The following is a 14,458-nucleotide window of genomic DNA, read 5'->3' as shown; positions in this document are numbered from 1 at the left end:
TGAGGAAGGCAACATTATGCTCGCAGGTTTCACCATTCCAATCTCTGAAGCAAGACAGTTATTGCGCTTTGCGACGAACTGGTAGCATGATACAATACCTAGCGTGGTGCAGGGACAAAATTCAAAACATCATATCTCGCCTTTAACAAGAATCAAAAAGAAATAATGATGGAAACAGAACGCTAATTAGCTGGATATTTAGTGCATCTTGTTTCATATTTTTACAAAGAATACTGCATTGCAAAAATTGCGGATGACAATGGACCAAAGTCGAAAATTGTTTATGTTTGGTATGTCCTTTCAGAAACTTTCTACAATGTGTTGTAGAAAATATTAGTGAAGTACACAGCTGTGGAAAAACCCGGTAAACGTATTACAATAAATAAAGCAGTAGTTTTGCCAGCAATTATTTATTTTCATAAATGTCTTACTGAATACCGGATTCCACAGAGATCTTTGCTGACCGAATTAGCCGGTAAGCACCTTTACGTGTTCAAGACAAATCTTTCTAGGATCAGTAGGTGAATTTGTCATGTATTGGGGACTAAAAGAAGTTTTATGATAATTCTCGTGCAGTACGATGTTTTGGGTATTGGAGCAAACTATGAAAGTCCGTCAAGTAGCAAGAACTGTTTTCAGCCCGAACATATTTGAAAATCAGTCTGCGCAAGGTAGTAATTAGCCATGATTTAATGAAGCGAAATATGAGATGGTCGAGTGACCCCTTTAGGACACTTGGCGTAGAATGATCGATAAGTCATGGGACCAGCAACAGGACTACCTAACAAAAAATCAAGCAGAACACATTTCTGACGTCTTTTCAATTAGACCATGCTATTTAAGTTAAAGAAAAGGTGGTATTGAAACAAAACACTTGGTCTGTGCAATGTCCAAGTCTTTAAATTTATTATATGCGACGTGCACCTGGTTTAAGATCCTTGTGTGATTCTGTATATTATCGGTATGTGTGCGGTAATATAAGACGCGTACTTCACGGCTTCCATGTTGATAATTACTCAAGTGAGCACATTCTCATTATGTTTTCCGAATCGCGACGTAGGTATGACACTGTTTAATGCTATCAAGCAACTGCAAAACCCAACTGTTTTTTCACTGCCGGAAAGCCCCATGCTGAGGATTTTCCCGCACTTAGGTGGCTTCATACAATATAATTTCACGAATAAATACTTGAGTGAATTAAGAAGACATGTAGAGTCTAAACCTTAGTCTGACACCATGGTTGACCGGAGATAATTAGATATTCACAAGACCTAAGGTTAATCAAACAGTCTAGCTATGTGGTGTGAACGAGGTGCAAATTAGCTGATACAAGATTTCTTGTGGGAGAATTATCATGAACTGCGGGAGCGCAGCGTTTGGACGTCAGGATACTCTTGTACAGTCGATAGCGGTGGGAAACGGTTCCAAAGTGGGTAACGATGCTAAGAAAGCGTTGGTTTTCTATTTGTTCCTTTCTGGGCCGATCCTGACATTGGCTAGCGATATGTGTGGTTGTAATTGTGCTAATGTTGTTAGTAAAGTGGGTTGATTCTCGAAGCAAGTTAGCATGGTTGGGTCAATCCTGGTAATATTGTCGCAATTCAGTCGCTGAATTGTAGCATGTGGACATACATGCCTGCATCGCATATTTTTATAGGTTTAACAGCAGTGTCTCGTCGAGTAGATCTGTTGAGACGTCTCTCGCATAGCTGAAGCAAGGGAAGGGATAACATTAAGAAAAGCTGTTAGGCTAGCATGGAGTAGTTTTGAGAAGAAAAAAAATGGCGTAGTGGCGCGGTTTTATCGGTTACAAATGGTGTTGCTACCGTTTCGTATGGTCTTAGAGGACATATATTTGCGCCTCGATTGTGAGCTACAGTGAATAAGTTAATTTGACACGTCAAGCTTTACATTTCATACTTCTGAATATATACACTCGTACACACGATTCTAATAGAGCTACCAAAGAAATCGCGGCTTTTATTGAGAGCGCAAATACAGAGGGGGGGGGGGGGAAGCATTGTGTCTAAGAATTTCAGCGGTGAGTGGGATCCACCAAGTTTTAGAGGAAAACATTCATAAAAATTGACTCGCCATCTTAGCCCTGCGAAAGTGGATGTCCAACTAAGCTGTTGAAAACCACTACTACAACGGCTCCGGGGGGTGTGCAATCCTTTACTGTTTTAGAGTAATAATAGTAACGGTAATTTAGAGTAAAGGTAGCAATGAGAGTCATGGTAATTTTGACAACACACCGCAGCTGGCCGTATTGCCGTTTCGTTTTACACTTGCCGCTCCTCGTATTCACGCTGCTCGGGAGTCATAATTATGCGTTGCCTACCCATAGCGGTGCTGCCAAAACAGTGAAATATATTGCTAGGCTGCTTATATATATGAAAAGCTAGTGACGTCTCTCCCCACGTTGCAAGCTGCCGTCGCTGCGGCAGCTTGCGCAACAGTAATCTTTACCGGGAAATGTACGCGCTTTGCATTGTTATCACGAGCGCCTTATCATCGTATATGTGGTTCGGATGCTTTTGCGCTTATTTTTATTGAATCGAATCCTGTTCTGTATGTTGTATGCGTGATTCCAAAGAATATATGCACTTTTCGCTTCAATAAAAAGATTAAACTATGGGGTTTTACGTGACGAAACCACGATCTTATAATGAGACACGCCGTAGTGGGGGACTCCGCAAAAATTCAACCACCTGGGGTCCTTTAACGTACAGCTAAATCAAAGTACACGGGCGTTTTAGCATTTCGCCCCATCGAAATGCAGCCGCCGTGGCCGGGATTCGTTCCCGCGACCGCGTGCTTAGCAGTCCAACACCATAGCCACTAAACAACTGCGGCGGGTGTTTTCGCTTCACTTTTCTGATTGCGTGAAGCCTACTTCACCTCTGCACCGGGTAGGCCCAATATTGCACTACCTCCGGGATTGGACGACGACACAAAGAAAAATCAAAGCCCCTTTCTTACAAAAAGACGGGTAAACGCGAAGCTTTCTCCCATGCAAAACTATATCAAAGTCAAAGTCCAAAGCCAACGACCACGCAAAGAACCGATGAAATGCTGAGCGACCCGATGCGATGCATATGTGATATGATTGCTTATTTAGGATTGCATTTTTTGAACGTTGCAGTTGAATGAAGACACATTTCGTTAAAAAGCATAGCCTTTATTTTAGATCATGCAGCCATTGATTACACGGAAACACTCACACTCTCACGGACGACTCTACACTTGCACAGTATTGCGTTGGGATCCCTGTGGTAGACGGTCACAGTCTCTGCTGTTGATGATACACGGGATCGACCTTACAGGCACGATCGCGCTCGCGCTTACGTTTGCGTACGGCAGCCTCTTCTGCCGTGCCCTGCACCCGCGCCTACCCCTGGTGATGGCCGAGAATGCATAGCGTGACGCGTGTAATGCAATGCAGGTATATACAGTTCATGTGGGTAGCGTGGCGTTCTTATCGGTATACAACTGCGAACGTTCTCTGTAGTATTATGCGATACGCATGTCGTGCGGCGTTGTTCTATGGTGTGCGCAGATACGCAGATAGTTCCATTGCGTAAGTTGGCTTTGCTGCAGTGAGCTTTTGGCGCTTACTGATGAATCAGTCGGACATAGAAAGCTTCGCTTTAATATTTCACAGTAAATTATGATACTCCATAATGCGAAACTTGAGCGCAGCTCTATACATGTTTTCAATTCGCGATGTATTGGCTGGCGCGGAGAATACGTCTTAGGCGACACGTTACAAACGGAGCGAAGAGTGGCGCGACTGCCTCGCTAATCGCGAGAACGCGAGAGGCAGCGCGTCGTTAACGCGTGGGCGCGATTCTCACAGCGGCCGAAGGCTGAGGGGCCCGATTTAAAATAATCATATTATTGTTTGGTGGCTTCTTATGATATGACGTTTGTTTGCTATTACCAGAAAATTGCGGTGTATTATTTCTGAATCAGTGCGATATTGATCGCGGGTGCGTGCGCACCCACTTACGGAGCGGAGGTGAGCGACAGGATCGAGGCATCCTTACGACGCACGCTAATCTGGCGCCATCTGGTATCCAATGTCGCCATAGTCTATCTCTCACGGCACTGCATTTTTCTTTTCACGCTTTCGCCATACACTCCTCCTCCGCTTTCCGCCTGGTGGTTCCGCTGCACCATCCTCCTCCGCTTGCCTTCTCGCGCTCTCTTCGCTGTCGCAGTCTTTCATCGCCCGCTGCGCTCCGCGTTCGCTCCCATCTTTCGGTGTACTCGTTTGCTCGGTTACGAGGTACGACGCCGACACCCGTGCCGCAGGAACGGACACCTCAGAGCTTCGCTTTAAATTGCCAACCCACTGCTAGATGCTCACAGTGAAGCGACTCGCTGTGAAAGCACTGCGGAGGAATTCAAAAAGCTTTTCAAACCCAAGTGCCCTACTCATTGGGCGGCCAAGTTCACTACGTGCGCCATCAGAATTTACTGCCATCTGTTCTTATGCATAGTTCTAGCACAGACACTTATTTACTCATTTATATATTTGCTCAGTTAGTTAGCTGTTGATATATTTGTTTTTTTTTTGTTTCTACCTCATTTTCTCCAGGTAAGGTATACTGCATGAGAAGTGGGTGTTTACTTTTATGAAGTGTGAAGGGTCTATGATGGGTTCCACTTCATGGTAGACCTAAAACAATGTAAACTGTATTTGAATGTGGTATGGGTGAAAAGCTTATTTTAACACAAGCGGTTTTTCGCAAGAAATAAATGAGGATGCATGGTAGTCCGATCAGACAAAGGGTACTCGGTATTTTCATGGCTTCTACGAAATAAATGACAATGCTATGAAAAGTGGGTGAAATACTCTTAGAAAATCATACTAAAACTTGAAATAAAGACATTCTATATTGATGCGCGAAAACGTATATTTACAAATATTTACAAAACAGGCGAGTAGTACAGGCGTAGCAGCAACCAGCCAAGATGGCGAGGAGCAACCTCCACTTCCTCATCTTCAGTGCCGGTCTAATGCTGACCTCTGCTTCGGTGCCGGTCTTCTTCTTCTGTCTCGCGTCATTACCCCCCGGGTGAAAACACGCGCACCATCCGGGCAGGTCAGAGTGCAGCATCAGCGGACGGGTGATACGGCTTCAGCCGGGCAACATGAACTACGTCAGTCTTGATCGGCGCAGAAGATAACATTGGTTGTGCCGGTGCAATCTCATAAGTAACGTCAGTAACTTGGCGCACAACGCGATAAGGACCATGGTAGCGTGGTAGAAGTTTCGCGGAGAGACCAACGTGTCGAGTTGGCGACCAGAGGAGCACTAAGGATCCAGGAGCGTAACATACATCCTTGTGGCGGCAATCGTAACGGTTCTTCTGTGACACCTGCGACATCTGAAGGCGGTCACGCGCGATATGACGCGCAGCGTGCGCCCTTTTGATGGCATCCTGTGCGTACTCCAATGGTTGTTGTGGGGCGGCTGGTAGTACAGTATCCATAGGTAGTGTCGGTTCCCGGCAAAAAGAAGGTAAAATGGTGAACAACCTGCCGTATCGTGGCGTGACGAATTATAGGCAAATGTGACAAAGGGTAATGTAGCATCCCAGTCGCGGTGGTCGGCGGAAACATACATGGACAGCATGTCGGTTATAGTGCGATTCAGACGTTCGGTGAGGCCATTCGTCTGAGGGTGATAGGCGGTGGTGACTTTGTGTTTCGTGGAATAGGAGCGTAGAAGGTCATCGATGACACGCGACAAGAAGTAGGGACCGCGATCGGTGAGCAGTTGACGAGGCGCTCCGTGATGCAGAATAACATCATGAAGGAGAAAGTCGGCAATATCGGTGGCACAGCTGGTTGGAAGTGCGCGCGTAATAGCGTAACGCGTGGCATAGTCAGTCGCGACAGCGACCCATTTGTTCCCTGATGCTGATGTAGGGAAGGGTCCGAGCAAATCGAGGCCGACGCGGAAGAACGGCTCTACTGGGACATCGATAGGCTGAAGAAGGCCGGCGGGAAGCGTCGGTGGTTTCTTGCGTCATTGGCAAAGTTCGCAGCGGCCAACATACTTCTGTACGGCGCGATAAAGGCCAGGCCAAAAGAAACGACGCCGCACGCGATCATAAGTGCGCGTTACACCAAGATGACCTGCTGTAGGTTCATCGTGAAGCTGTTGGAGGACAGTAGTACGCATGTGGGAGGGCACCACAAGCAAGTGTTCAGGGCCTTCGGAGTATACACTGTGGCGGTATAAAGTGCCATTATGTAAGGTAAACATCCCGAGTGACTCGTCAGGGGGCCCGGAACTGAGACGGTTGATGATGGAACGTAACGCCGGATCACGCCGCTGTTCATCGCCGAAATGAATTAACTGAGATATAGAAAGGACACAGGCATCGGTGTCAGGGTTGGTGCTGTCGGGTGGATCCACGGGATAACGGGACAGGCAATCCGCGTCCTGATGTAATTGGCCAGACTTGTGGATGACGGAAAACGAGTACTCTTGTAATCGCAAAGCCCAGTGTCCGAGACGGCCTGTAGGATCTTTCAGCGAGGAAAGCCAGCAGAGCGCATGATGGTCAGTGACTACCGTGAATGGGCGGCCAAAGAGGTACGGCCGAAATTTGGAGATTGCCCAAACAAGGGCAAGGCATTCACGCTCGGTAATTGAGTAATTGCGTTCTGGGGCAGAGAGCAGGCGGCTGGCGTACGCTATGACGCAGTCACGACCATGCTGGCGCGGGGCAAGGACGGCTCCGATTCCGTATCCACTGGCATCCGTCCGAACTTCCGTAGGAGCAGATGGGTCGAAGTGCGCCAGCAGAGGAGAAGTCGTCAGAAGGCGGATAAGCGCAGAAAATGCCTGAGCTTCGAGATGGCCCCAGACGAAAGGCGTATCTTTCTTGAGAAGGTCGGTGAGCGGACGGGCGATGTCAGCGAAATTTTTGACAAAGCGACGAAAGTAAGAACATAAGCCAATGAAGGAGCGAACGTCTTTGGTTGAGCAAGGTGCAGGGAAATGCTTCACGGCGCGAATTTTTTCTGGGTCAGGTCGGATTCCTACACCATTAACAAGGTGGCCGAGCACTGTTATTTCGCGGCGACCAAAATGGCACTTGGATGAGTTAAGCTGGAGACCGGCGCTGTGGAACACTTGGAGGATGGCGGACAGGCGCTGAATATGGCTCTCAAATGTCGTTGAGAAAACAATAACGTCATCTAGGTAACATAAGCAGGTCGACCATTTGAAGCCACGAAGGAGCGAATCCATCATGCGCTCAAATGTGGCTGGCGCATTGCATAGGCCGAAGGGCATAACTTTAAATTGGTATAACCCATCAGGTGTCACAAAAGCGGTCTTCTCGCGGTCCATAGGATCTACGGCAACCTGCCAATAGCCACACCGCAGGTCGATGGACGAAAAATAACTCGCTCCGTGGAGGCAATCGAGGGCATCATCTATACGTGGCAACGGATATACGTCCTTCTTAGTGATCTTGTTCAGGTGTCTGTAATCGACACAGAAAGGCCAGGTGCCGTCTTTTTTCTTGACTAGCACAACTGGGGATGCCCATGGGCTAGACGAAGGTTCTTTAATGTCTTTTGCAGCCATCTTGTCGACTTCTGTTTGTATAATCGCCCGTTCAGCAGCAGAAACACGATAAGGATGGCGATGAATAGGGTTTGCGTCGCCTGTGTCGATTCGGTGCATGACAGCCGTTGTCTGGCCAAGTGGGCGGTTGTCGAAGTAAAAAACGTCCCGGTACGACGCTAACACACGGCAGAGCTCATCAGCCTGCGCAGGTGAAAGGTCCGCGGCTATCATTTTGTTGAATTCACTGGTAGGCAAGCTGGTGGATCCTGCTGAGCACGTCGGACTCAAACTCGACTCAGATGTTAGCGTGGATATTTCACAGTCGCTGAGGGATGCCAACGTTGCGAGCGAAATTCCGGATGGTAGAACACGGGCGGATAAGCCGAAGTTCAGCACAGGCAGATAAGCTTCGTTATTGACAATTTCGACAACCGTGTGGGGTAGGGTCACATTGTGTGCCAAGACAACGTCAGTAATAGGGGATGCAAGGTAATCCCCGTCAGCGACAGCAGGAGAGGGCGTCAAAAGAACATAAGTAGTGGATTGGGGCGGTAATCGCACGTACTCTGAAGAACACAGCTGTGTAGGTTTAGCAGGAAGAGTTTCTGGGGCAGAAGGGAGTTCAAGTTGCTGGACACCGGTGCCGCAGTCGACGAGGGCTGAATGTGTCGACAAAAAGTCAATGCCCAAGATCACGTCGTATGGGCACTGCTCAAGCACAAGAAACTGAGCGCTCGTTGTATGGCCAGATATAGTAACGCGGGCAGTACACGTTCCAACAACAGTAGGTGTGCTGCCATCGGCAACTCTCACTGTACGTAGCACGGCGGGTGTAAGGACTTTCTTCAGCTTCTCACGAAGACTAGAGCTCATCACCGAGATCTGTGCACCAGTGTCGACAAGGGCCATAACACTAACACCGTCGAGTTGGACTTCGAGCAAAATAGAGCGGGTAGGAACTGTCAGACGAGGATTTCGAGGCCGGGTCGAGAATGCAGCGTCACCTCCGGGCGCTGCACTCGTTAGTTTTCCGATGCGTAGCGTCCAGAGTTGGCAGGCGACGGGAAACGGCGGGCTTGCATCGAAGGGAATCGGCGGGCTTGAGGTGAGCGAGATCGGCGATCGCGCGGCGATGGTGACCTGCTGTACACGCTGGTGCGAGTGTCGACGTCGGGCGTGTCAGTCGGTGGAGAGCGCGACGATGTTGTACGGGAGTAGCCTTCAGATCGAGGGTTCCGGGTGCTCCAGCCAGTCGGTGACGTCTGACGGCTCCAGCAGTGTCGCGCAATATGCCCAACTCGAGAGCATGCGAAACATATTGGGCGATCATCCGGCGTCCTCCACTCAGCGGGATTGCGGTATCGCGAGTAAAAGGGCTGGTTCCGCGGCGCGACTGATGGAACTGGTGGTGTGACTTGTGCGACTGGTGGCACGCGAACAGCGCACACAGAGGAGAGTCCCAAATTCGCGACCTCCTGTCGAACCACGGCTTGAATCAATGAAACCATAGGCTGGTTGGCAGTCCAGACATCGGGCACGAGAGGGGCTGGTGACATTGCTTCTAGTTCCCGTCGAACGATCCGTGTCAAAGTGTTCGAAACCGGCGATTGTGACGTAGGTAGTGGTTCCTCACATGATGACGATGCGGCAGTATTGGGGAGCCTGGTGAATTGCTGGGCGATACGGCGGGATTTAGCTTGTTCGAATCGCCGACACTCTGTCACAATAGCATCCACGGTGGCGCAGTTCCTGAATACTAAGAGGTTGAATGCGTCATCGGCGATTCCTTTGAGTATGTGTCCGATCTTGTCCGCTTCGGACATGTTACCGTCAACTTTACGGCAAAGCGCTAGAATATCCTGAATATACGAAATGTATGATTCAGTAGATGACTGCGCACGGGAGCCAAGTTCTTTTTTAGCGGCTAGTTGACGATCCAAGGGCTTGCCGAACAAGTCATTCAGTTTTTCTTTGCAAACGTCCCAGCTGGTCAGATCGTGTTCGTGCGTCTCGTACCAGACGCGCGCGGTTCCTTTCAGGTAAAATATCACATTCGCCAGCATAAGCGTATCGTCCCATCTGTTCTGTTTGCTGACACGCTCATACCATGTAATCCAGTCCTCGACGTCCACGTTATCTGTGCCAGAGAAGGTGCCCGTATCTTGCGGAAGCGATAAGATGACAGACGGCGGGGACGGCTGCTGCACGGTAGGTTCCGGCACGGTGCGTGCTTCAGTGGCCATCACCGAGGGAACAACGCGGCGACCACTTCGGAGTTCCGTGCTTGGGTGACGGGGGTGAACAGGCAGCGTACCCAGCACCTCCACCAGAAAATGATGCGCGAAAACGTATATTTACCAATATTTACAAAACAGGCGAGTAGTACAGGCGTAGCAGCAACCAGCCAAGATGGCGAGGAGCAACCTCCACTTCCTCTGCTTCAGTGCCGGTCTTCTTCTTCTGTCTCGCGTCAATATACATGACGCGCGCAATGCAACAATGTTTCTCGAAATAGTGCTGACATAATCAATCAAAAATGTTGATAAAGTCTTAAGCACTGCGGGGTTCCACAAATGATTAACTGTCGTTGTGATGTAATATTTCCTTATGACGCAGATACACCGCAATTTGCTGGTAATAGCAAACAAGTCAGATCATAAGAAGCCACCAAACAATATGATTATTTCAAATCGGGCCCCTCACGTTCCTACTCGTTCAAACAAAAGCAATATCACACATAAAAATGTATAGTGTACTTACCCACAGTCCTGTTGACAGGAATTGTTGGTATAGAAAGAATTTTCCCCAAGCGAAGGGCGTGTTACTCCACATCTCGGGTAGGCGGAACAAACTTGCGTCGTTATGTTGTAAAAGTATCTTTTCCTTCCCCTGTCTGTGCCGCTACAAGGGCTTTCGGGGCCCTTGGCGCAATGCTCTGGCCCTTCATCTAGAGTAGGCAACAAAACGTGTTCGACATTTCAGGCATCTTGTATAAATGGGTAGCCATTGCTCATTTTAAAGTATATTTTTTGCTCGCAGAAGAAAACAATATCGCACTGATGCATAAATATTACTTGTTATCTGTATTTTCTTTTGCAAACGGCACCAAGGTGGTCGCGGCAGGAAAATACGCTCATCTGTGCTAACTATTGAGAATAAGTTTGCCCAGAACAACAGTATTAGCCCAGAAAACGTAGCAGTGCAAATACATGAAAAAAAGAAATACAGCATAGATTGAAACATAATAGAATACAAACTTAATCATGCGAGAAGCCATCGATTATCCTTAAATTATTACCATGCTCGATTTTCTTTTTTTTTTTTGCAGTAATACGGACGGCTTGCTCATGCACAGGTACCTCAACATGTGCTTTACGAAGGCCTCTGATATCACGTGTGCTTGTTTAATCTCTCTTCCGTGGAGAAAATTGATGTATCTAAGATAAGGAAGGCTATGAGACGGAGGTCCGTTGGAGAACATGTTCACATATAGGTTCACGCCGACACACAGTCCTTGTTCAGCCAATCATCCGTTAACGCATCTTGCGACTTGTGGGCCAATTATTGACCGCTTCAAAAAAGAACGCATTAAGGAATGCCAGCTAGCATGCTCCCAAGCCTTTTAAAGTATTTCACATGCTTAATTTAGCGACACAGAAGCTGCCTTTTGCCGTGAGCTTGATTATATTTTTTTATTTGGAGTTATACCAATTCTACTGAATTGATTAGAGGGAGGAAACAACGCGAACACGCGAAATCTCCCCGCCCCATTTTTTATTATATATTGCGCTGTGAGTCAATACCAGTAGTTATATTGTTACGTCACTTCTTGGTGAATAAGCACAATCAGCTTATACAATCAATTATAAAAATAATTCGCGTTTGAAGTACTGTGATGGCTCTTCAGAAATATGCTAGAAACGCGAAGGCTAATATAATAGGACACAACTCCAACTCGTTTCGTGCTCTAGAGCACTTCTCGATATCTTCTAATATATTTAAGTGTAACGTGAACTGAGTACGCAAATTTTGCATTTTGTGATATGGTTATCCACTCAGCAATATGGTTTCCGAGCCAGATGGCTAGGTTAGCCTTTCCTGCCCATGCAGATCAGCAGGAAGCACCACCTTTATTACAGCGAAGCTTTAAGGGCTAGATCTCCTAGGATGGTGCCCGCGTGTAAAAAAAAAAGAACTATCATCTTCAGCCCAAAAGTTGTAACACCCCATTGCGCTACTCGGAGCCGGCACCGAAGCCTCTTTCCTGAGTACGTAGCGAAGGGGTCGGTTTACCATTGTTCTCCAAGGGTGTCACAGTCTTAATGAAGACCCATCGTGTTGCTCTTCACCGTCATCCTCTCCTGTGCCGTCCGCGAGACGCAGTGCACCCCATCGTTCGGCGTCACCGTCAACCTCACTCACGTCCAACGGAAAGTGTCACAGCCCATGATGGATGACCCATTGTATTGCGCTTTACCATCCCCCTCTCCCGTGCCGTCCGCTAGAGACGCAGCACACCCGATTGTTCGGCGTCGCCGTCATCCTCACTCGAGCCCGACAGAAACAGTCACCCATGGCATCGTATAGCACTTTCTGACCCCTAATTAGCAGTGTCGACAAGGGCGTTTAGCCGTTCCGTGACGTGGAGACCACGCTAGCGCTCTTATCAGTTGCCCTTTTGACTCACGATGGCCCGGATGCGTGCGTCGTTCGGAGGAAGAATGCAAGGAGCGACTGGGTGCTCAGAAGCGCGAATGGGCGCGCAAACGCCGCGAAAGAGCGTACGCAGCAGAAAGTACGTAGTTCGAGTGGTTCCGAAACCATAGTCGAACAAGAGGTCATTGGCCAAACACGACGCGAACGAAAGCAGAGCCGGAAATGTGATCGGCGCCGGCGGGCCAACGCCACGGACGACTATCGGCCCAAAGAAGGCAAGCGAAAGCGCGAGGCCCGTCTACGGTAGGATGCCACACCATTGGAACAGTTCCCGGGAGCGACGGCGGGTTCTGAAGGGAGTTCATCGAGAACCCGTTCGGCGCCGCATGTGCGATGTGCGACCGACCCTGGTTGGCCTGCGGCGTGTCTACGATCGGCGGCGTGACGAACGAAGAAAACCAGCAAGAAAAGGCCGCGGGAGCGTTGCGGCAGTCTTCGCTGACGTCTACAAACAGCCGGTGTATGGGACGCGCCGGGAATGCCTGCTCAAATGCGCGGTGCCCCTGTTCACGACCGTGAACGGATACAAGTACGCACCCGTACTCAATTCCCACCATAGTACAACTTCGCTGGTCTTCCATCTCCACCAGAGTGGAAGGGCTGACAATTCTTTTTTTTGTCGCATTTGCGCAACAACAGCCGTGGCTGTCAGTGCAGCTCTCCAGGTAAGCCCGTCTGCGCGCCATGGCTGCAAGTACTGGAGCACCATGATGAATGGTCACTGCGGGCTCCGTAAGGTATATGACAATTCGTATCACAAGTTGCGAGCACAATTTATCCCAACCCCAGTCCCACCATGTGCACATACTTCTTCCTGCGCACTGTCTCGCAGTAGAATAACCTTTAGAAAAAAAAGGGAAAAAAGTAGGAAAAGTGAGCATGTTAAATATCTCCCACGCTATCAAGCAAGCAGACTCATCTAACCATAGAAATCACTGCCATTGATACCGGCCTCTTCAGCCCACCCCTCATACAATGTCCCTTTGATGAGGCCCTTCAGCTAATAACAAATAAAATGAATAAAGCAAGCACAGAAGTCTAGAAGCCAGGTGGACCTCGACACAGCTGTCTAAACCTCGGCTGTCTAAACAAACCCTGTCTTGCCTTATTTTTTCTTTGTAATACGCTACGTCACAATGTGCGTTTGATTTTGTCTCAATACTCGGGATTCCATATAAAAAGATACAGCAGTCTAACACCTAAGTATTTCCAACAGAAGTGCTACGCAAAATACAAGCAGCATCCTTTCATCGCCATTACGATTGTTTTCAAATTTCTCATTTAAACATGCGATAGCGAAACTGCGCAAAATTAAGAAATTATTGTTGGTTATGTGCTTCGAACTTGCTGGAGAACTTGCATGAAAGCGCATAGATCACCTTTGCAAGCGGAGGTGATTTATCAGGAGGCCAAAAGACAGCAGTTACGTTAACATCCTTCCATTAGTCTTCTTGAATTGTAAATTTTCCATCAACAGAAGAGTTGCACAAACCGAGGGCTTCTGAAAGTATTCTAACAGTTACTCGGCGCTCCTTCAACACAGCAGACTTGAACGAGGCAGCACAGCATAGCAAAGTTGAACGAGGTTCTTTAACGTGCACTAAAACGCAAGCACACGGGCGTTTTTGCATTTCGCCTCCATCGAAATGCGGCCGCCGCGGCCGGGATTCGATCCCGCGATCTCGTGCTCAGCAGCGCAACGCTTTACCTGACTATGTCACCTAGGCGGGTCCCGCCTTCTCACAGCTCCTGAATTATAACCATCTTTTTCACGATTTGTGCTGACTTCTTGCGAAAGTGCAGTAGGGCTCCCTAACCACTTTTGGCGCCCACTGCGAAGAGCATAAGTGGCCCGCCGCAAGCCGCGGCTTCATCGGACTCACCAATTCACGAACGCTGGCACGTAGGCCTAACTCGTCAAAGGTAACGCCATCACCAATGTACTAGCCCGACCGGTGCTATACGGAACGCCGCACGGCGTCTGTGTGCACAAATGTCAACGCTACTCTCAGCAGCACTACCTGCAACGCCGACGGCGTCTCATGCCACTTTATCAATACTTCTTTTTGGGCGAGTTGGTACATCTTGAAACTTTGGGTAACAGCGCAAACAGACGACCACAAGAAGGGAGACATGTACACACA

At 48.5% G+C, this 14,458-nt stretch overlaps 1 protein-coding gene across 1 annotated transcript in view; it reads right to left on the bottom strand.

Moving 5' to 3' along the window:
- LOC119458454 (uncharacterized) overlaps positions 1-14,458 on the bottom strand; it is a 90,668-nt gene that overhangs the window by 21,659 nt on the left and 54,551 nt on the right. The window contains exon 2 of the mRNA XM_049671221.1: positions 10,359-10,545. Within this exon, the coding sequence (XP_049527178.1) occupies positions 10,359-10,545 (187 nt within the window). The remainder of the gene's footprint in view (positions 1-10,358; positions 10,546-14,458) is intronic.

The sequence above is a fragment of the Dermacentor silvarum genome, chromosome 7 (assembly GCF_013339745.2).
Source record: "Dermacentor silvarum isolate Dsil-2018 chromosome 7, BIME_Dsil_1.4, whole genome shotgun sequence".
NCBI classification, from domain to species: Eukaryota; Metazoa; Arthropoda; class Arachnida; order Ixodida; family Ixodidae; genus Dermacentor; species Dermacentor silvarum.
Note: the sequence above shows the minus strand (reverse complement) of the source record. Positions and strands in the feature narration are given on the sequence as shown.